This window comes from Sminthopsis crassicaudata, chromosome 4 (assembly GCF_048593235.1).
Source record: "Sminthopsis crassicaudata isolate SCR6 chromosome 4, ASM4859323v1, whole genome shotgun sequence".
In the NCBI taxonomy this organism is placed as follows: domain Eukaryota; kingdom Metazoa; phylum Chordata; class Mammalia; order Dasyuromorphia; family Dasyuridae; genus Sminthopsis; species Sminthopsis crassicaudata.
The window spans coordinates 399,573,585-399,601,573 of record NC_133620.1 but is presented as its reverse complement, the minus strand read 5'-3'; the positions used below and the strand labels follow the sequence as shown (position 1 = coordinate 399,601,573).

Below are 27,989 nucleotides of genomic sequence, written 5' to 3'. Positions count from 1 at the left end.
ACACAGTAACAACAAGATTATGTGATGATCAACTGTGATAGCCATGGCTCTTTTCTACAAAGAGGTGATTCAAGAGAATTGTAATACACTTGGGATGGGGAGAGCCATCTGGATTCAGAGAAAAGACTATGGAGACTGAATGTGGATCAAAGCAAAGTATTTTCAGATTCTGTTGCTGCTGTTTGTTTTGTTTTTTCTTTCTCATGTTTTTTTTTTCTTTCTTTTTGATCTGTTTTTTTCTTGCCCAGCATGATGATGAAATATGTTTAGAAGAATTGTGTATATTTATTGGATTGTTTGCTGTCTAAGGAGAGGGGAAAGGAAGAGAGAGAGAGAGAAATTTGGAACACAAGGTTTTACAAAGGTGAATGTTGAAAACTATCTTTACATGTATTTAAAAAAATAAAAAGTTATAAAAAGAAGGGAGAAAAAAAGAGAATAAGAGTTCATTCTTTGTACTGAGATCCTTAATGCCTAGCACAGGGCCTGACACAGAGCAGGTGCTTAACAAATTCTTGTCAATTTATCGGAGGGGTCATGTAGCTTCTCCTGGATGATGTTCACTAATGTGAAACTCACTAACCTAAGGCTGACCATTTCATTTATGAACAGATCTGTGGATATTTTTTCATTATGCTGATCTAAAATACATTCGCCTTTAACCTTTATCCATGCTTCTGGTTTTGCTCAAGCTAAGCAAAATAAGTTTGGACTTTTTAAAAAATGTGTAAAGATGGTTATTCTATGTATCGTTAAGGCTTCTTTTCTTTAGATGACACACTAAAAATTTCCTGTAAAAAATACTTATATATTCTTCTAAAAATCACTCAGCAGAATGTTTAGCACACAGCAGGCAATTAACACATTTCTAGCTGACTGAATGACTGCTGGTAAATAGTCACAGTACTCCACATGTGGTCAGAACAAATGCAGAGTACAGTTGTCTAGGTATCGGCTCCCTTGCTCTGAACATCACGGGAATACTTCTATCAGTGCATTTACATATACAACATATAATTATATACAACTTCAGCAATTTTGGCTGCTGTTTCATACTGCTTATCTGTGATAAGTTTATAGTTCATTAAAATCTTTACTTCTTTTTCACATATATGATTTGCTAGCCATATTTCATTTCAAACCTCATTTTACTTTGGCATGCACATTCAAAATTCGACTGGGCACTGCAGAAATACAAAGTTTAGATAAGACATCACTGTCCAACTTAATTGCCTTTAAGCTTTCTGTTCTAGAGCCTCTCTTTTCCAGAGATTGCCTTTTTAAAATTGTTTTAGAGAGGGAAAAAAAAAGGTGAATTGCTATTTAGACATTTAGAAATTTAATTTTTTGAATATGGGTATAATATTTTATATTTCCCTTTAAATGTTATCTTATTAGATTTAGTCTAATGTTCTAAAGTTTTAGTCTGTCAAGGTCTTTTTGGATTCTGACTTTGGGAAGGAAAAGAAATATATTTATTGTTTACTATATACCACTTAATAATGAGTAGTTAGGTGGCACAGTAGATAGAGTACAAGCCTCTAGTTAGGAAGAGTCAACAAATCTATTCTTAGATACTTGCTGTGTAATTCTGGGTAAAATCATGTAACCTTGTATAAAAAAAAACCCAGCTTCTCATCTATAAAATGAGCTGAAGAAGCCAAACCACTCTAGTATATTTGCCAAGAAACCCCCAAATGGGATCATGAAAAGTTGAACATAACTTAACAACAACAATTATATACCTAGCACTATACAGAACAACACTTTACTAATGTTATTTCATTTTTGCCATTTGAAATATTGACTAGCCTTCTAGTTTTACATCTATTACTTTAAAAAATTAGGGTAAACTGAGATACAATGATCTGAGCACATCAGTTTATTAGTTAGACCAGCAGAAACCAATAAGTTAGATCAACGGCTCTCTCAATGACCAAAAACTATGAGATAGACCTATCAGTCTTCACAGAATTTTGTGAAGTGCAAGAGACAAAGAACTGGCACATTTCCACAAGATATACTGTCTATTATTGCCTTCCTTATACAATTAAGGAGGGTCTTATTTCCCCTCCTAGGAGCCAAAGAGTCTGCCATCCGAGATCCACCACCAGTAGCCTCAGGGTGTAAGATAGATCCTATAAATCAATTGAAAATTCTTTAGTGACAGATAGGAGTAGTTTCTAGATCCACATGGGTATCAGCCCATTTTCTTTGATATAACCAATCATGTCCTCATCCCTCCTCATCCCTGCTGATAGCAGTGTAACCAATTGTTTTGTTTTCCCCATCTACCAGATCAACTTGTAGGTCTTCAAAGATTACAAACAGATCTCATGTGATTTTCCAGAGGCATAAAATATGAGGATAACAAATTTTCTTCTAACTCAAAGAGGAAACTGAACTTGTGTAACTAAAAAATGTTCATTATTTGAATCTATCTACAAGGTTAGAGATGGTGGGCTAGACTCTCTGGTGTCCATTTGCACCCTCCAAAGATAACTTGAGGGAAGAATAGAAAAATGATCAGCAGGAGAACTGACCATCTTAAATTAGCTCATGGGCAAGTAGACAAAGAAATGTGGCTTGAGCAATCATACAAAATGGAGCTATTATACAGAATAGGATCAATTACATAAGAGAACCAATGAAAAATGATACAGAATCAAAGTAATTCCTTCATGTCTCTTGAAAAAGTTGATAAGTATGATATCTATTCTGTTATCTAAATCATCAATAAAAATGTTTTTTAAAAAGCATAAGGTTGAGGACAGATCCTTAGAGGCACTGTGCCAGAGAACTCTCTTCAAACTGATAGTGAATCACTGAACAATACTTTTTGAGTCTAGTCACTCAACTAGTTCTTAGTCAACCTAAATTATCATCCATCTTATTTTATTAAGCACAAGGGACCAAATGTCTTTTGGAATTCCTTCAAACTAAGGACATCATACACAGCAAAAGGCATGCAATAAAGTTTTACTAATGTAAATGACAAGATTTCAATCAAGCTCAAGAGTTCTTTCTCCTCAGGGAGATTTATAGCAAGTGATGAATATAAGTAGTTGAAAATTCCAAAGCAGATCTACAAGAACAAAATATACACCAACTATGGCAATGTAAACAAAAACATGGCCACAAAAAGCAGTTATATTCAAGTGGAAGATGGGACATTATAGAACCTGGTTAAAATTAAAAAGAGCCTAGCTTTTTGTTATTCTAATAAATCAATGGTGAGTTCCAAAATTATATCTGGAAACACTTTTTTTCTGTGACTTTGCTTTAAGTTATTGGGAAATAACTTTGGGTTTATCAGCTACATTAAGACAAAATTTCAGTTAAAAAAAAAACCACAAGTTTTTTTCTCAAAAATATTTTTGTTTCAAAGCAAGTTTCTCTGATAAAGTTTTATTCTTAAACACAGAGGGAAATGAATTAAATTTATAAAAAATTACAGCCATGCCACATTTGATAAATGATCAAAAGATATGATCTATGCCCAAAAAGCTATAAATTCATGCATAAACTTTGACCTAACAATACCACTACTTGTCATGAATACCAAAAGGGATTGGAAAAAAAAAAGGAAAATACAAAAAATATTCACAGCAGCTCTCTACTTGAGACAAAAAAAAAAAAAAAAAATTGGAAATGAAGGGGATGCTCATTAATTGGGGAACAGCTCAATAAATTGTGTTGTGTTTATGATGGAATATTTTAGTTCTATGAGAAATAATGAGCAGGATGCTCTCAGGAAAAAACAAACAAAAAAACAACAACCTGGAAAGTCCTCTATGAACTCAAAGTGAAATGTATCATATGCTAAGTAATAGCAATGTTCCAGAATGATCAGCTGTTAATGACTTTAATATTCTCAGCAGTATAATCATCCACGACTACTCTGAAAGACTTATGATGAAAATCCTATCCATACCCAGCAAAGAAACTGATTGTTTGAATACAAACTGAAGCATTCTGTGTGTGTGTGTGTGTGTGTGTGTGTGTATGTGTGTGTGTCCCTCCCTCCTTCTGTCTCTTCTCTCTCTCTCCCTTAATTTTTTTTGATAGTTTTTATTTTCATTAGGGTAGGACATCTATTTTTTTTTCCCGACAACTTGACTTTTATGGAAACGTTTTGTATAATTTCATAAGTGGTTTCTTAATTGTGGGTGGGGATAAGGGAGAGAATCTAGAACTCAATAATTTTAAAACAAATGTAAAAAAAAAATTTTGGAAATTATCTCTAACACTACAATAATTGTATTCTGCATTCTATCCCAATTAGAAGATACTTAAAACAATAGACCCCATTTTTAGAAATTTGATATTTGGCTTAGAAATGTGTATCAGTTAATATAAAACTAGAAGAAAAGGGTTTGATATATGGAAAACACATCAGATATTATTGAGGAAAACTGCAAAAACTGCAAATATATTTTAACACATATACATGTTGTATATGCAAATTAACATTTGATACTGTTAACATGAATTAATATATGAATCCTATAGAGGATAACAAGACCAGTTATATAGGCCCCATGGCAGAGGAGAGACATGAAATTAGGAAGACCTGGTAGCATTGCCTACCTCTGAATTAATATATGAACAGGGGCAAATGGCTTAAATGCTTTTAACTTGGTTTCTCTATATTTGAAATGGGGATAAAATGATTGAAAGGCAGCAAGGGTTTTTCTTTTCCTTTTTTTTTTCCTGAGGCTGGGGTTAGGTGACTTGCCCAGGGTCACATAGCTACGAAGTGTTAAGTGTCTGAAACCAGATTTGAACTCTGGTCCTCCTGAATTCAAGGCTGGTGCTTTATCCACTGCGCCACCTAGCTGCCCCCAAAAGGCAGCAAGGTTTAAAAGAAAAATCATTATTGCTTCAAAGGTTCTGAGTTTAAATCCTTCGGTTGACACCTAATAGCTGAGTGCCCTTAGTCAAGTAACTTATCTTTGCTGTATTTCAGTCATATCTGAATGGGTAAGACTAGATGACCTCTAAGGTTCTTTTCAGTTCTATATTGCTAATCCTATTCAGCAAAAATATTTGTCAGGATATATGCAAAATGAAATCCAAAATAATGGAACGTGTAATCAGCAAGAAATAAGACAAAAAATGAAAATGAAACTGATTCAATGTTGAGAATCTCAAAAAGGAGGATACTTTGAGCGAAATATCAATTAGAAAGTATGATTTTTTTCAAGAGATTGAACTGCATGTTTCTTGATTAATAAGCAAGTCTGTCTTATCATTCCCTCCCTATCATATGAGGCTTGCTAGCTTAAAGAATGAATACTGACATCATTCTAAATGGTAATGAATGGGGCAGCTAGGTGACATGGTGAATAGAGCACCAGCCCTGAAGTCAGGAGGACCTAAGTTCAAATCTGGCCTCAGACACTTAACATTTCCTAGCTGTGTGACCCTGGGCAAGTCACTTAACCCCAATTGCCTCAGCAAAAATAAATAAATAAATGGTGATGAAATGATGACAGGACATTGTATTGCTTCTTTTTAATAAACAATTCACATCAACTTAGGTGGGTGGATCCATTTGTCAGCAGTTATATTAAAACTGAGAAAAGCATAGGCCAATTTAAGGAACATAATTTAAAAAAACATACAAAATTCACTTTTTGAAGACTACATATTTTTATTTTCTTATTAGTAAATGAAAAAAAAAAAGCCTACTTTCCCTCTAATTTGCATTGATAGACTCATTTATGCAAGTCCATGAAAAGTCATACTTAGCCAATCAACAACAACAACAGTATTTTGGACCTTTCTATGTGTGAACCTCTGGGGTCCAATACTACAACTTGAGAAATATTTATTTTTTCTACATCTGTACTTTCATCTGTGTAGGCAGCTCCTGGTGAGTAAGCCCCCTTTATTGATGCATAAAGCCACTGTCCTGCAACTTAGACATGAAAACTCAGATCCATAAAAAGTGTCTAATAACATAAAGGGCATATATTTATCAAATAAATGATACAGTGGAAAAATGAACAAATAAAGAGTTCACGAATGAGAAAATATTAATGTGGTTGTTGTCTTTTGTGAAGGAATTCAATGACCTAGAAGTAGGAGGACATAGCTAAAGGTTCTCACATATACCTCCAAAGCAGGGGTTTTTAATTATTTTTGTGTCAGATCCTTCTGTGAGTCTGATGAATACAGCCTATGCATCTCTTTTCAGAACAGTGTTTTTAAATGCATGAAATAAAAAGATTATAGAAGAAACCAATTATATTAAAGTTCAGTTATTGAAGCATTTAAAAAAAAAAAAAAACTCACAGACTCCAAGTAAGAACCCTTGTTTTGGTGGAATAGGACAAAATCTTAGCTTTTTTCCCCAAAGACAGGCAGACTGGCCTATATTTCATGTTAGGTTCTTAGTAAGAGAGAAGAAATTCAGAAAGTTATTAGTTATTTGTTATATACTGTTATAGTTAACAGTTATCAGAGATTGTTTTCTTTGAGTAAACAGTGTTCTATCTCATAATGAGGGGGACTCAAAGGCGGCCCCTAACTGCTAGTCCAAGGAATCCTGACTTTCAGGGGAGCATGCAGAGCACAAACCAAGCCAACTACACTCTGGTCATCTTCCTCATCCCCCTTTAATCAGAACCTGGCTCTGGCCCTTGCACTTTAGGCTCTTAAGAGTAAACTTTCACTTTAGGGTCAGCTAGCTGATGCAGAAGATAAAGGCTTGAACCTGCAGTCAAGAACACCAAAGTTTAAATGTAGCATCATTCATTTGCTATAAGACCCAGGATAACTTAACCTTGTCTGTGATATCTCAGGGACCGTGCTAAGTGCTACATAAATGTGATTTCATTTGATCCTTAGGCTGAGGTAGGTGCTGTTATTATCCCCATTTTACAGATGAGCAAAGTAAACAACATAGGTTGTCCAGGTGTACACAGCTAATAAGAATCTGAGGCTTGACTTCAAGCCCAGTACTCTATCTATTGAGCCACTGGTTGTATTTAATTCAATAAAAAATAAACAAGGCAAATTATAAAAGAAATAAAAAAAATACAGAACAAGCCAATTTTTTCCCCACAGGGGGAAAAAAATCTGTCAGCATTTGTATTTTAACTTAGAATTGACAGCTAGAGGGCTGGTGTTAATTTGGCCAATGTATAAAAGGTGATTTCCACACAAAAAGGCCAACTTAAAAATTAGCTGATACAACAAAATATTTGGTGTCATCTAAATTTTCATTCTTCCTCAGTGTCTAGGGACTGTGCTCTTAGACACAGAAGACAGTTAATACAGTGCTTTTGATGAGTAAATTAAATTAGTATAAGCTATATTGTATTTTTGCTCTGAAATGGCTAGTTAGTTCAGAGTATAATCCAGTCAGTCTTCAATTCCATTTCCTTAGACTTTACCTCTTGAAGCTTCCTCTCCTATGAATAGAGGCTGGAAGATTAGGTCTCTATACTCCATAAACTCTACACTTGTAAGTCATGCCGTGTGAAGCTTACTACATTAGTATAATAAGAACAATTTACATTGATATAGCATTCATACAGATTTACAAGGCACTGTTTGTCATGCTTTGCCCCACCCTGTGCACCCGGCCTCACTTAGCACTTTCTTATTCTCCACCCATGATGACTGCACAGAGAGCATGATTTCATGGACTGCTTCAAAATTCAGCCTAAATTTTCATTTCTTTTTGTGGATCTGTGGTTAACACTCTCCCTGAATTGGAAAAAATAATTTAGGGATTTGCCTCAACAAATCTGCACTGGGTTGCACAGAAACAAATATAAATGAGAGTGAAGAATATCAAAATAATTTATCATTTACTCTGCTTAATTATGTCAAGAAAAACTCCAAAAGAGAATTATTCCTGGAAAATCAACTATAAATAGTAAATGAAGGAAACTAAAAATAAAAAAAAAAAGAAGCTTATGTCCTACTTTAGCAGCAATTAAGGCTTTAAATGTTACTGGAATCTTGGGGAGAAAAGTATTTCAAACAGTATTATAACCAATGTAATTATTTGTTTTTCTTTAATCTTGGCTTACTGAAAGTACTGTGCAGAGTAGTTTTATGGTTTTACCTAGAATTCTATCATTATCAACAGTAGACAAAACAAGCCCAGAATCAATTAAAAGGAAAGAATAAAACTTAAGTTAGGGGAAAAAAAAAAAAAAAAAAAAAAAAAAAAGGCTCTCCAGTGGGTTTGGCTATTTTCTAAAAGAGGGCTACTTTTTTTTTTTTTTTTTTAACTTGTTTTACTGAAGAGAGTTTCTTTTCTTTAGGAAAAAATCTGAATCTGAATTACTTATTGTGCTAATGGAGTAGATAGTCCAAGTCAGTATTACTATGTTTATCCTCAAAACACTATTGTTTATTCAGATCAGAATGGAACTTTGTTTCTAATAAACTACATTTTAATATTTTTAAACTACTTTAAAAATTTTTTTAAAATTAAGATTAAAAATGGAATATACTAAATTTTATCTTCTATATGAGAAGGAAAGAAAAGACTTTAATGAAAAGATATTAAAAGCTAATTGGAGAATAAATCTTATGTGCTGAACTTTCTTTAACTGCCATATACAAGCCCTATTTATTTAAGGTTTTTACTAGCATTTAAATAAATATGACTCAACTATATCCAGAGGCCAGTAATTTCCCTGAATTTTAAAAAAATCATTATTAAAAACAATTTTTGGCATGTATATGGGGCACATATTAAGTACATAAATAGATGTTTGTTAATTTATGTTATTAAGATTTAAGTCCTAATAACTGAAATTAAATTAAAATTATTGTGTCTAGGACAAGTGCTCTTAATTAACATTATAGTTAAAAATGTGTGCATATATATGTATAAATAAATTCAACTTAAAATATCATTTATTTCTAACTCTGATTTTTGGTATTAAATCTCTTAGATTTACCTCTGCTATCTCTATCCTTTTTGCAAGATCATCAAGAGAAAGGAAGCTTTCATCGGAAGGCAGAGGCTCCTGTAGACTATAAGATGCTTCTTCAGGTGAAAGATCTTGAAGGGTATCAGAGTCCTCTTGATTTTCTTCATATGGAAGACAAGGTTCACTGTCTTTTAGGCATCCTTCTAAAAGCTTGTTCAAGTAATCTTTTGTTTCTTTACTGACTTCCTCCTCGTCCTCCTCTTCTTCCTCCTCTTCTCTCCATTCCTCTGGTCCTAGATGTAATTCTGGATCCTCCAAGTCAGATGTTCTATTATCTTCATAATGCACATTTTGTGGTGGTAATTTTCCATCATTATCTATAAGATCGGGTTGCTGCTGATTTAATGCACTATTTTCATATTCTTCTCTCGCAGTAACATCAGGGGCATCCTGGGGTTGCCATTGGAGTCCATTTCCTTCAGCCTGTAAATTTTCATCTTCAGGATTCAGAGAAAGAGGTATATGTTCACTGCTGGATAAAATCAAGGGATCTACCATTGATAATCCAGAAATCAGCTCGGCAATTCCTTCCCTTTTTGCTACATCCTCATGGCCTTCTGTCTCACCCAGTGGTAAGCAGCTGTCCTCTTTACTTGAATTCTCAGAAGAATCAGAACCAGGCCTGCTGCCCACTGTCTCTGAGGGCTGGGTGTGTGACTCCAGTGTTGATTCAGCTCTGCCCTCCTGCTCCTCCATGTGGTCTTTGCTGGCACTTACTGGAGGACTGACTGCCTCCATCAGCTCATCAATCTGATTACTGGACAGGCTCCTCTCTCCCTTCTCTTCTTCTTTATGCTCATTTTGTTTCCTTGGTTCAATGCCAGTACAAGTTTCACTTTCTAAGGACAAAAAAAAAAAAAATCTCAATTTGAAAAATGACTTTGTAGGTGAACAAAGATAAGAAAGAACATTTCTAGGTGGGATCTGTTGCAAGGTAAGAGTAAATAAAAGATACATTTATTTCCTAATCAATGTATTTGCAAGCAGAACTAAATATATTTCACTCAAAACCATTTTAAAAGCAATTTATAAAAATGATTGGTGCACTATAAAGTCTCAGTCCTGGAGTTAGGAAAACTCTTTGAGTTCAAATATGGTCTCAGACACTTAATAGCTGTATGACTCTGAACAAGACACTTAACCTTTAATATAACATATAATACTATGCATTGTTGACTATAGTCAGCTACTACTTGTGGATTTTGCATTTAAAATGAATATTATTTAGGTCTTTAGAAACTCTAGATGCTAAACTTCAAAATAGACAGATCCATGATCTTTAATCAGAATTTTTTTTAATAATAGAAAAAGTATTATTTGGAAAATATGATAATAGTTGAACTGCTTTTCTAATAGAAAACAACATACAACTGTTCATGACTTGGAGTCAAAGATCTTAAACATTAGTTTTACATAAAATTTGAAAAATACTAATAGCCTTTTATTTTCAAAATATATGCAAAGATAATTTTCAACATTCACCTTTGCAAAACCTTGTGTTCCAAATTTTTCTCCTTCTCTTCTCTCCACCCACTTCTCTAAACATCAAGTAATCCAATATATGTTAAAATGTGCAATTCTTCTATACATATTTCTACATTTTACATTTAAAATTTAAACACAAAAATTTACAAGAGGTAACTGAATAAAACCAACAGATTAAAAGTGTATTTTAAAAAAGGAAAAAACTGTATTTATTAAGATAGCTATTTTGGCACGTCATTTTATTACACTTCCTTTTTTTAAGCTTTGTAGATATTGTGGGATTTTTTATTTAAAACAAACTGAAAGTTTATGGCAACTCTGTACTAAGCCCTCCTGTCTACCAGGGCCATTTTTCCAATAGGATGTGCTCACATTGTGCCTCTGTGTCACATTTTATTAACTGTCACAATATTTTAAACTTTTTCATTCTGATTTTGTCTTTTATGGTGATCTATAATGGTGATCTACTGTAATAGTTTTGGAGCACCATAAACTGTACCCATATAAAATGGTAAACTTAATTATGTATATGTTCTGACTGCTCCCCTGGCTATTCCTCTACCTTTCTCTCTAGCTCTCAGGGGGTTCCCTATTCCTTGAAATACACAGTATCGAAATTAGGCCCATTAAAAATTCTACAGTCTTTTAGGTGTTCAGGTGAAAGGAAAAATCAATCAATGGGGCAAACTTCATTTTTGTTTTATTTTAAGAAGCTGCCATGGTCACCCCAATCTCAAGCATCCACCATCCTGATCAATCAGCAGCCATCAACCTCAAACCAAGACCCTCTATCAGCAAAAGAATTATAACCCATTGAAGGCTGAGATGGTTAGCATTTTTAGCAATAAAGTATTTTTAAATTAAGATATGTACATTATATTGCTACACCTAATAATACTATTGTACATTTAACAGACGACAGTCTAGTATAATATAACTTTTACATGCACTGGGAAACCACAATATTTGTGTGACTTGCTTTATTGGCATATTCTCTTAATTGCAGTAGTCTGGAACTTAACCTGCAATATCTTCAAAGTATGTCTATATACAAAATATGGAAACGTCTACAGACTGAAAGATTATCAGGTAAAAATCTATTATAACAGGCTGAAAAAATAATAGCTAACAATTTAATGTTTGCAAATTGCTTTATAGATATTATCTCATTTGACCCTTTCAACAACTCTGTGAGGTAGGTGTTACCATTTTATATTTGAGGAAACTGAGTCACATGGTAGTTAAGTTTTTTGCCCAGGATTACACAATTAGTATTTGCATTTTAACTCAGGTCTTTCTGACTCAGACCAACATGTTATCCACTGAGGCAGCTAGCAAAACTGGCAGCTTTCTAAGAAGTATTGACTAGTTTTAATATCCTGGATATTAAATTTCCTTTGAGGAAAAATATTATTCATATATCACTAAGTCAATAGTAGAAGTAAAAGCCTGCTCTGTGATTTTAGGCAAAAGGAAGATTTGCCTGGGAAAATGAAAGGTTTAGGTGCTAAGTATGTCAAATTTAAAACAAACTACTGTATTACTAGGATGCCCGACTCTTTCAAGGCAAGGATAACTTTGTCCCTTTGTTTTCTGTGGTTAAAGAGTACAATATAACTGTGTAAGAAAGGCAAACAGTTGTGGCTTCACAACCTCAACATTTAAAATAAACTTCTGTCTTCTATTATCAAGTGAAGGCAAATTTCTTAGTGAATATAACAACTGATTACTGGTCTGATATTCTTCAAGTGATTAACCACTGTTAGAAGTTGTATCCCAATAACATTGTTAACAATGCTGGCAGTAAAAGGAAGAAGTTAATGACGAGGATGTAAAGGAAAATAAATGGTCAGTTTCTGTAATTTTCAATTGGCAATGCTAACAGATTTTAGTTTATTAATTGGAACTTATGAAAGAAAAAGAAAAAGTAGTAAACTTATGTGTTACTGACTTCTGACTGATTGAATCCTACATAATAGTAAAAAATTAAATAGCATGGGAAGGAGACTAGTAAAAATGCAATAGCACAGTTTTTGGAAATTATTTTTAAGATTACAGCTTTGGTTTTACTACTTCCAACTAGAGTGAAAAGAATTAATGGACAAATTATTTTGGATTCTTCCAGGAAAAGGAACTATCTATTTTATTTTATAAGTTTTAATACTTGCTTAACATGTAGCCTTCCCTTGGAAAAGCTCACTCCCTTATTTCCTTTGAATGCTTTAATTTCTGTAAAACTTACTGTAATTTTATTCTACTAGCATATATAATATTCTTAGTTGAAGAAATGTACCAAATTTCCAATTAATTACTCTGTAGTTGTGTGGTTGGTTTTGTTTTGTTTTGTTTTGTATGTGTGACATTAAATCTAAATCAGGGTGTAAGGGATTTTAGATGCCCATTTTCCATATAGAATGAGGATTAAAAAAAAAAAATCATCCTCCAAATCCACTTCCTCTTACATTACCATGTCATAAAAATCTTTTTACAGGCTACTTCAGGTCAACCAACAAACCTTTTTTGCTGTAACTTTCCACAGTGTTTACTCTGCAAATAGTGAGTATTCAATAAACTTGGGGCTATTTGGCTTCATAACTACTTACATGCCTGTCTCAAGATGTGAAACTGAAGATAAATCCATTTGACAGCAGGACAACAACTAGGTTGATCAATAAATTATTATTTATCTCCCTGCAAATGAGCTAATTATTCGCTTGTTTTCCTACTAAGTTTTATTTATATCACAAGTCCTTATCATCTATCGATAAACCAAACTATGTTTGCATTTCCCAAGTATGTTTGAATGGCTTAATCTTCCATAGGATTTTGAATTTAGATCTAGAAGGGATATTGGAGATCATTTTGTCCTATCAGATTGTTTTGAAGATAAGGAAAATGAGGTTCTGGGCACTGACTCTGGGTTCAAATCTCCAGATTTTCTCATTTTTAATCCACTTTCTCTTTTAGGGCACCATGATGCCTCCCTATGCATGAAGAAGCTTAGCACAGTGTGCAGAGCATTAGATTTGGTCTTTACAAAACCTACTGAGTCCAGATCCTGTCACTGCCTGAGGAGCCTTGGGCAAATCTCTTAACCCCTAGGATCAGTAAGAGCACTTACAAAGGGCTGTGTGGAAATCAAATGAAACAATTCACGAATAGTGCTTTGGAAACATTAACCTGCTCTGCCTCCCTGCATACACACATATATGTCAGCATATATGAAAGTTTTGCTATCTGAGTTTCAGGACACACACTCGAATTATATTCACTTATAGTAACAGTGATTCTCATTTGATTCTAAATTAATAAGAAAGCTTATAATTTTGATGTTAACATAGTTGTAAACCATAACCATAGCTATAAAGCTGGGAGGGATCTTGGACGTTATTTATTTTCTCATTTTACAGATGTGAGAGGTCAAATGATTTATCCAAGTCCACAAAGACTTTACATATAATATTTCACTTAATCCTCATACAGATTTGATCCTCACATTCTGAGTTTGAGCACCTTTTTGGAGTACCTCCAAAGCAGTGACTCAGGAAGGAAGAACTTGGAAGAATTGGATGGAATTTGTTAGCCAATGATAAAAATAGTCTGAAGCTCATATTTATGCAGGTCATAATATAATTCATTGATTTCTTTGATAAATTTTACCTTCTCTGTAACTGAGGCAAAGGGGTGGGATTTCCCTTCTTCCTTCAATAGTCAATCACTTGAACTGACAAGTACTGACTTTCAGAAGTGTCCTTGATTGGGATATCAGCCTATTCTTCATACCACACTGGAGCACCTCAATATATAAAAGTATTTGGGGAGGGGAAGGAGACATCCTAACTATGATTTTCCTTAGAAAACACCTGTTAAAAATGGCCTTGGCTCTGGTGCCACCTCCTTTTGTTTGCCAAACATTGTTACATGTTACATAAAATTAAGACTGTAGTTTCAGAATCATTTTAATGAAATAGCAAAAATAGTTATTTTAAATTTAATTTTTTTTAAATTTTGGATTCTGTTCTTTTTATAACTTAAAACATCAATAATTACAGATCTAAAAATTCACTTTCTTTTAAACCTTTAGTCAGTTCCCTTTTCACTTGAAACCTTCAAATAACAGTAAGTAATAGGATCTTAAACAATACTACTTTTAAAAAGAACTAGGATGACTTGGCTACCAAATTAATTTCTACCTGCTCACAGTATTATTAAAAACAGTGATATCAAATTTGAATAGAAATGGATTCCTGCAAGCCACATATTGAATTAGAAAACCACAAATTAATATCTATGTTGTTCTGTATTTTTATTTATTTTGTTAAACAATTCCCAATTACATTTTAATCTGTCAGAGTCAGATATCTCTGGATTAAAGGATTTTAATGTTATAAATTCATCACAGATATAAAATATATCTGTTCTATAAAAGAAATAAAGCTTCTGAGCTGAGCAAACTCATTGTAAAATAGCATAAGCTGAATTTCTTAGGGATGTCCACACAGTTCTAGTGAACTGTGTGCTATGCAATGAAATTAAACTTTTAAGTTCTTTTGAGTTTTATAATTGTAACTTACATGTAAGAAAATTTTCACCAAAGGCTTACACTAATGTAAAAAATATTACACTTAGGAACTAATTTTTAAGTATTCTAAGAATTCAGATTTTATGAACAAAAAATGCAGGAAAGTGGAACCATAAAAAAAGCTTCTCTAAAAAGATAAAAGTACAAAAACCTCAACAAAAATTGTTATGTGTGATAGAGATGGAAGATTTGTAGAATACCAAGAATAATATTAAAATATAAAATTCTGATGAAATCATAACACATACCTGACTTTTTGGCAGTGGCTCCTCTTTCTTCCAAATCTCCAATTACCATTAACTGCATAAAACATATTTCCTCTAAGGACTTTTCTGTAGGTAAGATCTGCAAAACATTAAGATCTTTTCTGGTAACTGTTCAATTGAAGTTAAAGTGTTATAATGATTTGATAAAGAAAATATTTCCCCCAAAAATCCATTACACATATATAATGCTACTGATACTCTGTCAAGGTTATTTTCAAAACAATTTCTTACCTTATGTTTTGAGAGAAGAGGCCTGTAGTAAAAATGGAGAGAAAAAAAAGATAAAAAACATTCCCAACAAGAATGAACTTATAAACAAATGTCATTGAAATAGCAAAAAATGGATTCACTCATCTAGATTCTATTATTAGCACTTAACATTTCCAATGCTGAAACATTAACACTGGTCTACAGAGTTTAAAGTGCAAAGCTATATCATATGTTGATTTCATTTGATGACCAATTACTGTGAACTATGCTTAACCTTTACTGTCGCTATAAATGTTAAAAGCACATAAGCCAAAAATAATTCACTACATAATTTTAAAATATTATACATATTTTATAGCTATAAAATATAAAGTGATCAAACATAATGAAAACATTCTGTATTCATATTTAAACTTAGGATAAACTACTTGAGAAAAAGATTAAATTTAACAAATGCTTAAAATAAAAAAAAAAAAAAAATCCTGCCATTTTGTAATATAGATGAACTAGTTATTTCCATTTTTTTTTTTACATACAACATTCTATCTGATCTCTGTACTTTTAATCCAACAGGTTGTCCTCATGTGAAGTTAAATTCTTCCTCATCTCTGGCTCTTTGAATACCTAACATCCTTCAAAGTGGAGCTCAAGAACCAGCCCAGATATGAAGCCTTTCTTAACTTCTCTAGTTACTAGAGTCTCTTAACCTTGTTTGCTTCAGCTTCCTCATCTGTAAAATGAGCTGGAGATGAAAATGGTAAACTGCTCCAGTACTTTTTTCAAGAAAAACCCAAATGGGGTCACAAAGAGTAAGATACACTTGAAAAACAACATTTTGTATTTACCTATATGTGTACATGTTATTTCCCTTGATGTGGATTGTTTTTGTTTTTCTATTGTCTATTTGTGTATAATATTATTATGACAGCATTAAACCCCCAAATAACGTGGATTCTCCTAGAAGACATCTGAAATCATTCAAAATAGTTTGGCTTGGCCACTCACTTAGGAAGGATCATATAGATGAACAATGTCCAGATTTCAATTTGGAGGGATAACCTATAGAGCTTGTTCATCAGTATGTATAGAATATAGAGTATAGGCTATTCTGTGACAGGTTGGGCCCAAAGTTGAACCAAAGGAAAAGAAAGGGCCAGAGTATTTTTAGGAAATTACAAAGCGCCTTCACTGATCTCAAGCTTCCTATGAAACCAAAAACCTTTCTTTTCTACAACATTTCATAGTGCTGGCATCTGGGATCTTCTGATTCAAACTTTGAATGGGAAGAACTTCTGATTCAAAAAAATTAGGTTCATTTGAACATAATGCACCTAAGTACCTGGCGCAATGTTTGGCACATAGTAGGTGTTTTAAAGATGTTTGTTGAATATGGCAGGAAAAGAGTGAGATGCCTTATTCCTAAATTTAAAAAATAACTTGAAAAGGTAAATTTTAATAAGCAATATAATGAATTTTTAACTAAGAAAATTATTTATTCAATTTTAAAGAATAAGATTGATTTTTTCATAAAATAGGTATGCTGTAAATGTTTGTTGGCAGGAAAAATTTGCAACAAATTAGAAAGATTTAAGACCTCTAAAGAAATATACATGCTTCATAATACTGAACAGATCAGTTTTGTTTGTTTTCCTAAGATGAAACCAGTTCTGTATTCCTGTTTATATGTTTCATGAATGAGAACCTTATTTACATATTATTTTTTGAGAATTACCAATTAAGTAAAACCTGTAATTTAAAAAATCCTCAAAACAGACTAACCTGTTTAAATAATAAATTTATTAAAATGATAGCTACTAAAGAGAAGGCAAAAGCCTAGATATCTGAGCAGCTAGGTGGTGCAGTGGAATAAAAAACAAACAAACAAACAAACAAAAAAAGCCATGATTCAAGTCCAGAGTTGTTTATTTACTAGATGTGTGATTTTAGACAAGTCAATTAATCTCTGTTTGCCTCAGCTTCCTCAACTGTAAAATGGGGATAATAATAATAATAATAATGCCTAACTCATGGGGTCCCTGCAAGAATCAAATGAGAATATTTGTAAACTGCTTAGCCCAAGGCTTGACACACAGAAGGTGCTACCATCCTTACCAGTTCTTATTATTGTTCTCCGAAATACTGCTTTAGTCATCCAAATAGATCCTTTAATTAATAACCCTAGTAACAGAACCCCCAGGTTACAGATCCCAAAGCAACTTCTTTATCTAGTATGCAGTGTTTGAAAGCAATTACATCAATTATAATAAACTGTTAGTTTACTCTTCCAATAATTCTCAGTAGAAGAGAGAAAAAATATATCCATCATTATTTTGAGAATAAAAATGTGATTGTGTTAGAAATAATTCGGAATCATCCTATTGAGAATATCAACTTAATTTTTAAACAAGTTTTTCTTAATAATAGATACTAGGTGTTAAATGAGGTTCTTCAGCTTCCCTTGCTTGCAGCTGTTATACTTACTCTTGATGTGTTGTACAAAGTTTAGCAAGTCTTTCAAATTCTTCACCATTCAATCCCTTTTCTGAATTCCTCAGAGATGTAATAACATGTGGTTCTGCTGTTTTCCATTTTGCTTCTAAGTAAAAGATAAAATAAAATAAAATCTATTAGCCACTATGCTCTCAAAATATTTTACGAAGTAAAAATATGAGCCTGCACCAATGTATATTGGTATCAGTCTACTATATTTTGAACAAATGAAAAGGATTCATCACTAAGAGAATTAATACAGATTAAACTATAATGCCACAATAAAGTAATTGATTTTACTTTAAAAGAAAACACTAAATAACATTCTAGATTTTTAAAAAGATAAAACTTAATGACAACTGCTCAAGCAAACTAATCAGAGAAAAGAAAGGGGGAAAAAAGTGTTCTTTTCCAAGCAAGCCCGTCAAAAGCAAAAATCTGAAGGTGAGTTATAGTAAAAATGTTTCTTTTTTATTTTTTTGCAACATTGAATTGTCTGGGAAAAAATATAATCTTTGAATAAGAAAACCAGGACAAATTTTTTAAGCTTTTTATCTAATGAGATAATTCTTCCTTCTTAATCAAACTATACTTACCCCACTGCTCTTGAATGGAGGTCAGATTTGCAAGCAATTGCTCATGATATAATCGTTCAAGCTCAATGAACTTCATTGCCTTCTCATCTGAATACAGGATTTGAGAAAAATATAAAGGAAGACTAAAAGAAATGTCTGTATGTACATTTATGCTGAATATGAGGTTTGTTTTTGTCAAAAAGGATGTCTACCTAAAATGAGAAATCTACCTACTATTTTAAAACTTATTGAGACCTAAAATTTTCTGTCTCCCCATAAAAAAGTAAATTTTTATGTAGATTATATAAAAGATATTTTATATGAGGTAATGATGGAAAGTGATGTTAAATCTACAAAAATCAAAGAATTTCAAAGTTGGGTATTATCTCTCTGATCATTTGATCTAACTCATAACCTAAAAGGAATTTTCATCACAAAATTAGATACTCAGCAAGTGATCCAGCCTTTGTGTGAAGATTTCTAATGAGGGGAAGCTCATGATTTCATATGACAGCCCAACTCACTTCTGTAAAGCTCTAAATTTTGCATTATTTTCAGATAAATCAGCTAGATGGTGCAGTAGATGCAGTTTGGACCTAGATTTAGCCTCAGACACTTACTAGCCCTATGATCCTGGACAAGCTACTTATTTGCCTCGGTTTCCTCACCTATAGAATAGGAATAATAATAGCATCTGACTCACAGGGTTATTGTGAGGACCAAATCAGATATTTGTAAAATGCTTATTACCATAGCCTCTTGGCATTATTTGAATGTTTATTTTTTTCCCCTTTCCCCAATATCAAACCTAAATTTATCTTTTAGTAACTTTTACCTAATGTTCCTGGTTTTATCCTCTAAGATTAAAAAAAAAAAAAAAAAAAAGTGCATATATCCAAAGTCATATGTTAGTTATGAAACATGACAAATTTTGAGAAGAGCTACCATTAATCTCTTACTAATGATTCTTAAAAACTTTTCTTAAGCAATGGCCAATAGAAAGAAAAGGATACAATCTTCCTCTTGAAAATAGGTCTCTGCGATCTGTTTAAAACAATGGAAAGATTAGCATTATTAGTTAAAGAGACTTAGAATACAAGGCTGGGACTTTCAATTTATTTAGAAATGAGGGGAGGAGCAGAGAGAGAAATAGAGGCAGACATAAACACACATGCACACACACGAGACAGACAGAGAGATTTAACTTCATTTTCATTAGGGAAGTTGGTAATTAGATTAAAAACTAATCAGGAAGGCGTATCCTAGATCTATTTATCCCAAGAAAAAGAGCTATTCATCCCATTCACAAATGTTTTTCTTCCTGTTCTAGTTCCATGTCAAAGGTGACTTCTTAGGTTCATACAAGTTTAAGGATTAAAAGTTCCAGAAAATGTAAAGTGAGTATCCAGGTACACAGTGAAACTCTTGATTTTTTTTTTTTTTTTTGGGGGGGGGAAGAACAAAGATGATATATATGTTCCATCAGATGAGATCCTAAAACTGTATTTGAATAAATCCATTAAACATTTATTCTAAACATTCATTTCATAATCTACTAAGAACATCATAAAACTTAACTTTTTTAAAAGGCAAAGACTTGTACAACTATCAATGTTTCAGAAATGAAACTAGATGGAAGCAGAGCTTCTGTTAATTATTTTAGGCTCTTCACAGAAGATTTTTTTTTTTTTTATTAAAAGTGTAGTAGTTTTGATTATACAGATTATTTCCCTAAAGCATACCATAGTGAATACCTGCATAATTTGTCTGTTTTATTTAGTACAGTCATGCATTTAACCTAGATGCATAGTAAGAGAGACATGATGTCATCAGTTTCCATGGATTTAACTACAACTTTATTCTGATGATTCCCAAACTGATCTTACCTGCCCCAACCTCTCTCCAACTGTTTTCAAATATCTTGAACTGGCTGTCCAGTTCAATATGTTCAAAACCAGAAAAAATCATCCTTCCTCCTAAATCTTCCCTACCCCCTACCTTTTCCTATTATTTTCAAGGGCAGCACCATCCTCCCAGTCCCTCAGGTTCACATCCTAGGAGTTATCCTGGACTCCTCATTATTTCTCACCCTCTATTTTCACTCTGTCACAAAGCAAGGCCTGCTGATTTCAATTTTGCAACATTTCTCAAATATGTCTTTTCTCCTGATACTGCACCCATTCTGATACAGGCCCTCATTGCTTCATACCTAGATTACAGTTAATAATCTACTAGAGGGTCTGTCTGCCTGAAGGTTCTCCCCATTCCAATCATCCTCCAGTCAGCCACTAACAAGCTTTTTCTTAAATGCAGGTCCAATCATGCAAATCTTCCCACCCTCCCAGTAAAGACCATTGGCTTTCTATGGCCTTTAAGATCAAATACAAAAATACTCTTTGCCATCCAAAGCCCTTAATAATGCAGATCTTTCCAGTCTTTCACCTTACTTTCTATCACAAACTCTTCAATTTAGAGATTCTGGTTTCTCTGATGTTCCCCAAATAAGATCCTCCATCTTTTAGCTCCAGGTACTTTTCTTTATTTGTCCCCAATGCCTGGAACACTCTCTCTGCTCCTCTGACTAAGGACCTCCTTGATTTCCTTTAAGTCCCAATTAAAATCTCACCTTCTGCAGGAAGTCTTTCCCAATTACTCTTTTCCAGTGCTTACCCTCTGTTAAGTATTTCCTATTTATCCTATGCACAGTTTGCTTTGTCTATATTTGTTTGCATGTTGCCTCTCCCATTAAATTGTAGGGAATGTCTCTTCTCTCTTTTTGTATCTCTAGTATTAAGCTGGGTGCTTGACATATAGTAGGTACTTAAAATTTGATTGATTTATTGATGTTCCTTACACTTGACATATCTATTTTTATGGGTTGAAATCTCTTTATTTTCCTTACTTAGAAGTAATCTCTCCTTCAATATCTCAAGAGTATCTTATATAAAAAAGTAGAGAACAGAAATACAAAATAAAATATAACTCCTAATTCATATTCTATTTTGTATTATACATATTTGTATACGTTTATTGCTGTCCGAATTAGATTACTGCTCCTAGATGGTAGTGATGGGGGTTGAGGTCCCTTTAAGATTCCTTTCTAATTGCCCAATGCATGGCTGACCTTGATTCACAAATCCTGGTCAAAGGTACCCTTTGAATATCTGGGCCCAGCTCCACTATCAGCTCAGCTTCCCCCAGCCCTCACCTGATCTGAGCTAACTGAAAAGCCCGCCGAGAATTTAGGGGTACCACCCATCATCTTCTAGGTATAAAAAGAGCCAAGCTGGAGCCCTCTTTGCAGGAGCCTTCCCACCAACACATGGTATCCTTCCAGCCATGTAAGGTTTCTGCCCGCCTAGCGGCCACCTCTGGCCCTAGCATCTTTCTAACTGAGCTTTACTTCCAAACTTCTACAATAAACCTTTTATTTATCAATCTAGGTTTTTGGGACTGTAAATTCATTTACAGGGGACACTGCGCCTCATGGGATTATCTTATTATCTATGTACCAAGAAATGGGGTTCCCCCTTTCCTTTCCCTCATTAGTAGGGTCATACCTTAACTTTGTTCTTCCCACTACCCTTCTCCTGCACAGACTTTACAGGGTGAAGTTGCTCACAATAGGTTTTTTTGAAAAAGCAGTTTTTGATGATACTCATACCCTACAGAGTTTTGTGAAGAGTCAGAGGTTTTCTTATAGATTCTCTCTGCATTTTCAAACTATAGCGAAATCTCATCAAATAGCCCAAATGCTCATGGTGAGGACAGAGAGATGGTCCAGTGGACCGAGTCTTTAAACAAAAAGTGAATTTCAAGGAGAGGAAGCAGTTTGAATAATGTAATTTTTAAAATGTTGGTCATTTCTTTGGGAAAAATCTTTTTTTTTTTTTTTTCCTGCCAAAGTATAGGTCTGTTGATAGTATCAAACTCTTTTAAGATTTGACAAATTTGGATGTAGGACTTGATGCTTTCTTTGCAGTTTTGTATGCTAAAACTTAAGGCCACAATATTTTCCAGATAGTGTACTGTTGATGAAATACACTATTGTATGAAAGATTGAGCATATTCAGAAAATCTTGCTGTGAATATTCCTTCTATCAGTGCATTCTATATCAATGTCTTCCCATTCTATGCAATTATTACCCAAGTCTCCCTGAAGGTATGCATATAGCACCTGGATAGCACCTGAGTAGGATGCAAAAAGCACATGAGAGGGAATGAAGACATGAATTGTTTAACTAAGTGTTAAGTTTGGGAAGGGAGAAAAGTAAAGCCAGAAAGAATATAAAATAAAATACTTTCTATGGCTGTTAGCAGTTGACATTGCACACAATCAAAAGCAGTTAGGAGAGAGATACTATGTTTGTGTACTAAGTATGTGATGAAAATTTTGATGAAATATTCATTAGGCCTGTCGGCTATGATCCCACCAAAAGCATTCATTGTGTCTAACTATATGTTTAATTGCTGCACAAAATTAAATTTGATTTGAATTATTGATTTTCCCTGCAACTGAGGTTATCTATTCCGTCCCTCATTCCCTCTTTGACTAAACTACCAGGTATGCCAATAAAGGGCTAGAGTCTCCATTTTCCATTTAATTGAAAGTCACTTCTCATAAACCCAATGCAATTCTAGGACCATGGATGGGACAAGGAATGAAAGATATGTAAGTAAAAATACATCAAAATGAATTTTGGATCCCATTCTTACTCTTCTATTTAGCTGAGAGTTGGCAGTGTATAACAGAATGCTAATTGGAATGGGTACCTGATGAAGACAAAGGGGCAGAATTCTTGAATCCAATTGTTCAAATTCACCTCGGATGAGAGAGAACAAGGACTGCAAAGCTTGTTTATGCTCCTTTGGTTGATAATTAGCATTGGATTCAGCAGCACTTTCCTCACCACCAGCATGTGTAGACAAACTAATGATCTTTTCTTCCATTATTGCTGCAGTGTCTCCTGAAGAAAGTCCTTCAAGAAATAAATGAAATATCTACATTACAATTAAAATCCCTTCATCTTGTATATAGTAGCTTAATATAATTATGTAATTATGAAACTTTCAGATATTACTACAAATAAAATTATAATCACCTAAATAAAAACTCGGGAAACAAAAAGATGCAAGCTCAATTAAAGTAAGATTCTGTTGATACTTTGCTAAATATTTCCAAGTCCAAATAAAATATTCATGCACTATCTGTACTTGAAGATGTTATAAAGGTTGAACTAAGGAAAAATAATAGGGCAGTAGGTAGTGGGAACCAGGAGTCAGGAAAACCTGAGTTCAAACTTGGCCTCAAACATTTACTAGCTGTATGATCCTGGGCAAGTCATTTAACCCTATTTGCCTGTTTCCTCATCTGTAAAATGAAGTAGACAAGGAAAAAGCAAACCATTTTAGTGTCTTTGCCAAGATGTAAATGGGATCATGAAGAGTTGAACAAAACTGAAATGACTGAACAACAATAACAAAAGAATAAACATGCTAAAACTTAACAAAATTGATTCCCTCAAAGAAAAAGAAATAATAATTCTTTTCTGTTGTCTTGATTGAACATAAACAGATCTTTAAAAAAAAAAAAAAAAAAAAAAAAAAAAAAAAAAAAAAAAGTTGAACCTTCCTCTTTTAACTCTAACCTGGTAACTTCAGAACTACTCCCAGATCCCAGGAGTAATTGAAATACAAGATTTTTGAGGACATTAAAAAAAAAAAAATCAGGACATGAACTTTTAAGCAACTACATGTTGTGCAAAAAAAGATACATTTTAAAATTTGCCAGGAATAAATACTTGATAAGCAGCTTCTAAAATGATGCAACTTTTTCAAGTAAATAAAATTTCAAAGAAATTATTGCTAATATTGTTACCACAACTTACCTAAAAATCTCAATTATCAGTTTCAGTCTTAATTGTTATTTTCATATTGAAAAGTGTATATGGTTGCCTGCTACCAGGTCCTTCTAAAGTTTTGTTCTTCCTAATAAATCTGTCCTATTTTTTTTGAAATCAAAATTGGCATTCCAAGCCTTTTTCATTCTGGCCTAATCCACCTATCTAGTTATACTTTCCATTAGTTCAGCACACAAATTACCTATTCTAGGTAAAATGATTTATTTGCCATGTGAGGAACCAGCTTCATGTTTTGTTAACTTTAGACTTTGTTCACATTTCTCTTCTTGTCTGATCTCATTGTTGTATATAAAAATCAGAGGGCAACTGAAATCTCACCTGTAAGAAGGCTAATAACTGTAATTTCTTCCTTCTCTGACCTTCCTTAAAGCCTTATTTTTGTGTTGTTCATGTGATTTGTCATATTGGGGGTTCCAGGTTGCAAAGGATCCCCAAAATATATTAGTGTTCCAAACTGGTATCCCTAAAGAATATGGAAGTTTAGAAAATTTCTAAGGCAAAAGGCAAAATTTTATTATAATTGTAATGCCAATTAAAGCAAGCTAAATTCTATAAGAGAAAGATAGCTAAGACCAGGAGGCAAACAGATAAATTTATAATAATTGGGGAGAATAAAGCAAAACTGAGCATGATAAATGACATCATGGGATTGGGTTTCACATGATTTATGGGAAATTTGGTAATGGGGGCTAACAATGACCCCTTTTCTTCCTTCACAAAATTAAGAAGTGGTCATTGTTTGAGTGTAGGTGGGAGATAGTAGCCCAGACTTTTGGATAACAAACCAGACGTCCTTGAAGGATAGCTTAGTGGAATAAAGATGTCAGCCCCAACTCCCTTTCTTTCACACATTATTCCTAATAGCTACATTCCTAAAGTGAGTTCATCTCTCTAAGGCCTAAGGGCTTCTTGATACTTATATCTCTTATACTATTGGGGTTTCCACTATATCATTTCCAAGGTCAAGTAATGTGAGGATTATTACTACAACATTCCTAAGGGTTGCCTCATATTAAAACTTCATGTAATTTTTAGTAGAAATAACACATCAAGATATACAATTATTCTAAGAATTGCTAGGACATGCACAAGTTAGATTTATATGTAAGACAAATATAAAATGTTAAAATCAGTAAGAAAAGAGGTAGTATAGGAAAATCAAAAAAGCAGGGGTTGATACCTGAGCAAGACTTTCCACTAATGAAGTTATATATCCTTGAACAAACCACTTAGCTTCTTGGAACCATAGTTTTCTCATTTGTAAAATGATAGTTAGAGCAGATTCTGGGAACCTTTCAAGGGATACCTACATGAAATTAAAATGGCTTCCCAAAAGTTCTATTTAATTAATAATACATCACTTTCTATTTTTGACTACAAGAGAGGTGACTGAAGCCTCCAGAGCTAAGAAGTACTTTGAGCTTCAGGAAAGATTAGAAAACATAAATCTGTAGTGTCCAAAATCAGCAAAGTGGCGTGACTTTCTTCAGATCTGAAGTAGGAATGGAGGAGGCTAACCATGTAGGAATCCAAGGTTATAATTTGGCAAATACAATTTCAGATATACAGTGAATTTATGTCAATGTTGGTTAAGTACACTGAATGTATAATTGTACTCCAAAATTATCATAGTCTAAGTTACCCTCATATGAAGGGTCATAAACTGGTAAAAAATTTATTTCTAAAACCTATAGGGCTAATAAAGATGTGCAATGGATAGAATGCTGGATCTGGAGTCAGGAAGACATCTTTCTGATTTCAAATCTGGTCTCAGACATTTCCTAGTTGTGTGGGCAAATCACTTAACCCCAACTACCTCAGTTTCCTATTCTGTAAAATGAGCCACAAAAGGAAATGGCAAATCACTCCAGTATCTTTGTAGTCACAAAGAATTAGACATGACTGAAAAAACAATTGAATGACTACAACAATGATGTGTGGATTACTAACAACATGTAAGTATTATAATTCAAATACTTTTTTCAAAGGACTTTATAATTTGATGCAAAAAGCATTATATTAACCAATGGGACAGAAAAGTATTTGAATCCTGCCTTAGATACTAGCTTATGAGTAAAAGTCACTCAACTTTTTTTCAGTTACTTCATTTATAACATGGGGATAATTTCAGTAGTGCCTACTCATAGTGTTGTTAGGGTTAAATTAAGTAATTTGGAGCTGTTATAAACCAAAGAGCACTTTACATTTACATGTAAACTATAATAATTACACTTTCTACCTTAAGATTATTGAGCTTACTTTGTAACATCATTGCAAGAAGTTAGAAAAAATTATAATTTCCATCAGAAATGGGAAAATTCAAAGAAGGGTAAATTATTTACCTTGTATAACTAGAGACAGAGATTTAACAATCTCACATTCAGCCTAGCATCTTAAGTATTAGAGCCTCTTGGTTTTGATTGAACATTGTATTACTGGGGTGGATTAGAAACTGGCTGTCCTTTCAAGAGGAATTTGTGCAAATTTCACATTTGATACCACTGACAGGATTTATTTGGTAGTGTTGCTAAAGCCTTTCAGGAATATGTCAATTCTATCTTTTTTTTTTCCCCAAAAGGCATATAAATTCTTAATCAAATTATGAAATGACAATTATGTTCTATTATCTAAGAATTTATTAAATGGACCAAGAAATCTAGAAGATGTTTAGAAAATCTTTAGTTATGAATTTAATTCTTTGATTACTTAAATGTAGGTGGCCCCATTTAGCTACTATTATGTTATTTAAGGCAAAGAATTCAAAAAGGAAAGTAATTTTTCTTTTTTGCAAAAAGAAAAAGTAATGTTATCCTGAAAGTAAGGCAATACTACATTCAATATATTAAAAATGACAGAGCAACAATAGGGAGCTCTAAAGTGGTATCACTGACTCATTTAAAGGAAAGTGTGCAGCTGAAAGATTAAAGCTATTTTAAAATTGTATTTAAAATGCTTACTGAAGAAAACGAAGATGCCTGAATGTCAATATGAATAATGAAGAATTAGAAAAAATGCCTTTAGTAAATAAAACTCTTTTCAATCGTTTCTCAATGGACACAATCATTCATGTCCCTGGAGTTTAAAATGTCACAAATGGACAAAATTATTTTCTGACGCTAATTTGATTACTGAATTTTGGAAAAATTAATAAAATATCTAAATAGCAATGAACATATTTCAATTTCTCTATTTTTCAACTGATTTGTTATAATTATTCGATGTCTCACATCTAGAAGTATTTTAAAATGTATTTTACTCACTAATAGTATTATTCAATTTAATTTTTATTAATTTAACATATATTTAATAAAATTTCTCCCACCGGTACCAACAACCCTAACAATTCAATAACTTCAAAATAAAGTAAAGCTACATTTAAAAGGAGAAAAATGAAATCTAAACATTGACATAAATACTCCATGTAAATAAGTTTTCTTTCATTATATAAACATCTGTTATGTCAACTTGGCCGAAAAAATTTAAAACATGGAAAAATT

At 33.1% G+C, this 27,989-nt stretch overlaps 1 protein-coding gene across 5 annotated transcripts in view; it reads right to left on the bottom strand.

Moving 5' to 3' along the window:
- Nucleotides 1–27,989, bottom strand: part of CNST (consortin, connexin sorting protein) — a 97,774-nt gene that overhangs the window by 15,186 nt on the left and 54,599 nt on the right. For all 5 annotated transcript variants that reach the window (XM_074262575.1, XM_074262578.1, XM_074262577.1 and 2 more), the window contains 7 exons: nucleotides 23,345–23,550; nucleotides 19,585–19,615; nucleotides 18,593–18,679; nucleotides 17,988–18,102; nucleotides 15,528–15,549; nucleotides 15,279–15,375; nucleotides 8,931–9,802 (listed from right to left, as the gene is read on the bottom strand). In XM_074262575.1, the coding sequence (XP_074118676.1) occupies nucleotides 8,931–9,802; nucleotides 15,279–15,375; nucleotides 15,528–15,549; nucleotides 17,988–18,102; nucleotides 18,593–18,679; nucleotides 19,585–19,615; nucleotides 23,345–23,550 (1,430 nt within the window). The remainder of the gene's footprint in view (nucleotides 1–8,930; nucleotides 9,803–15,278; nucleotides 15,376–15,527; nucleotides 15,550–17,987; nucleotides 18,103–18,592; nucleotides 18,680–19,584; nucleotides 19,616–23,344; nucleotides 23,551–27,989) is intronic.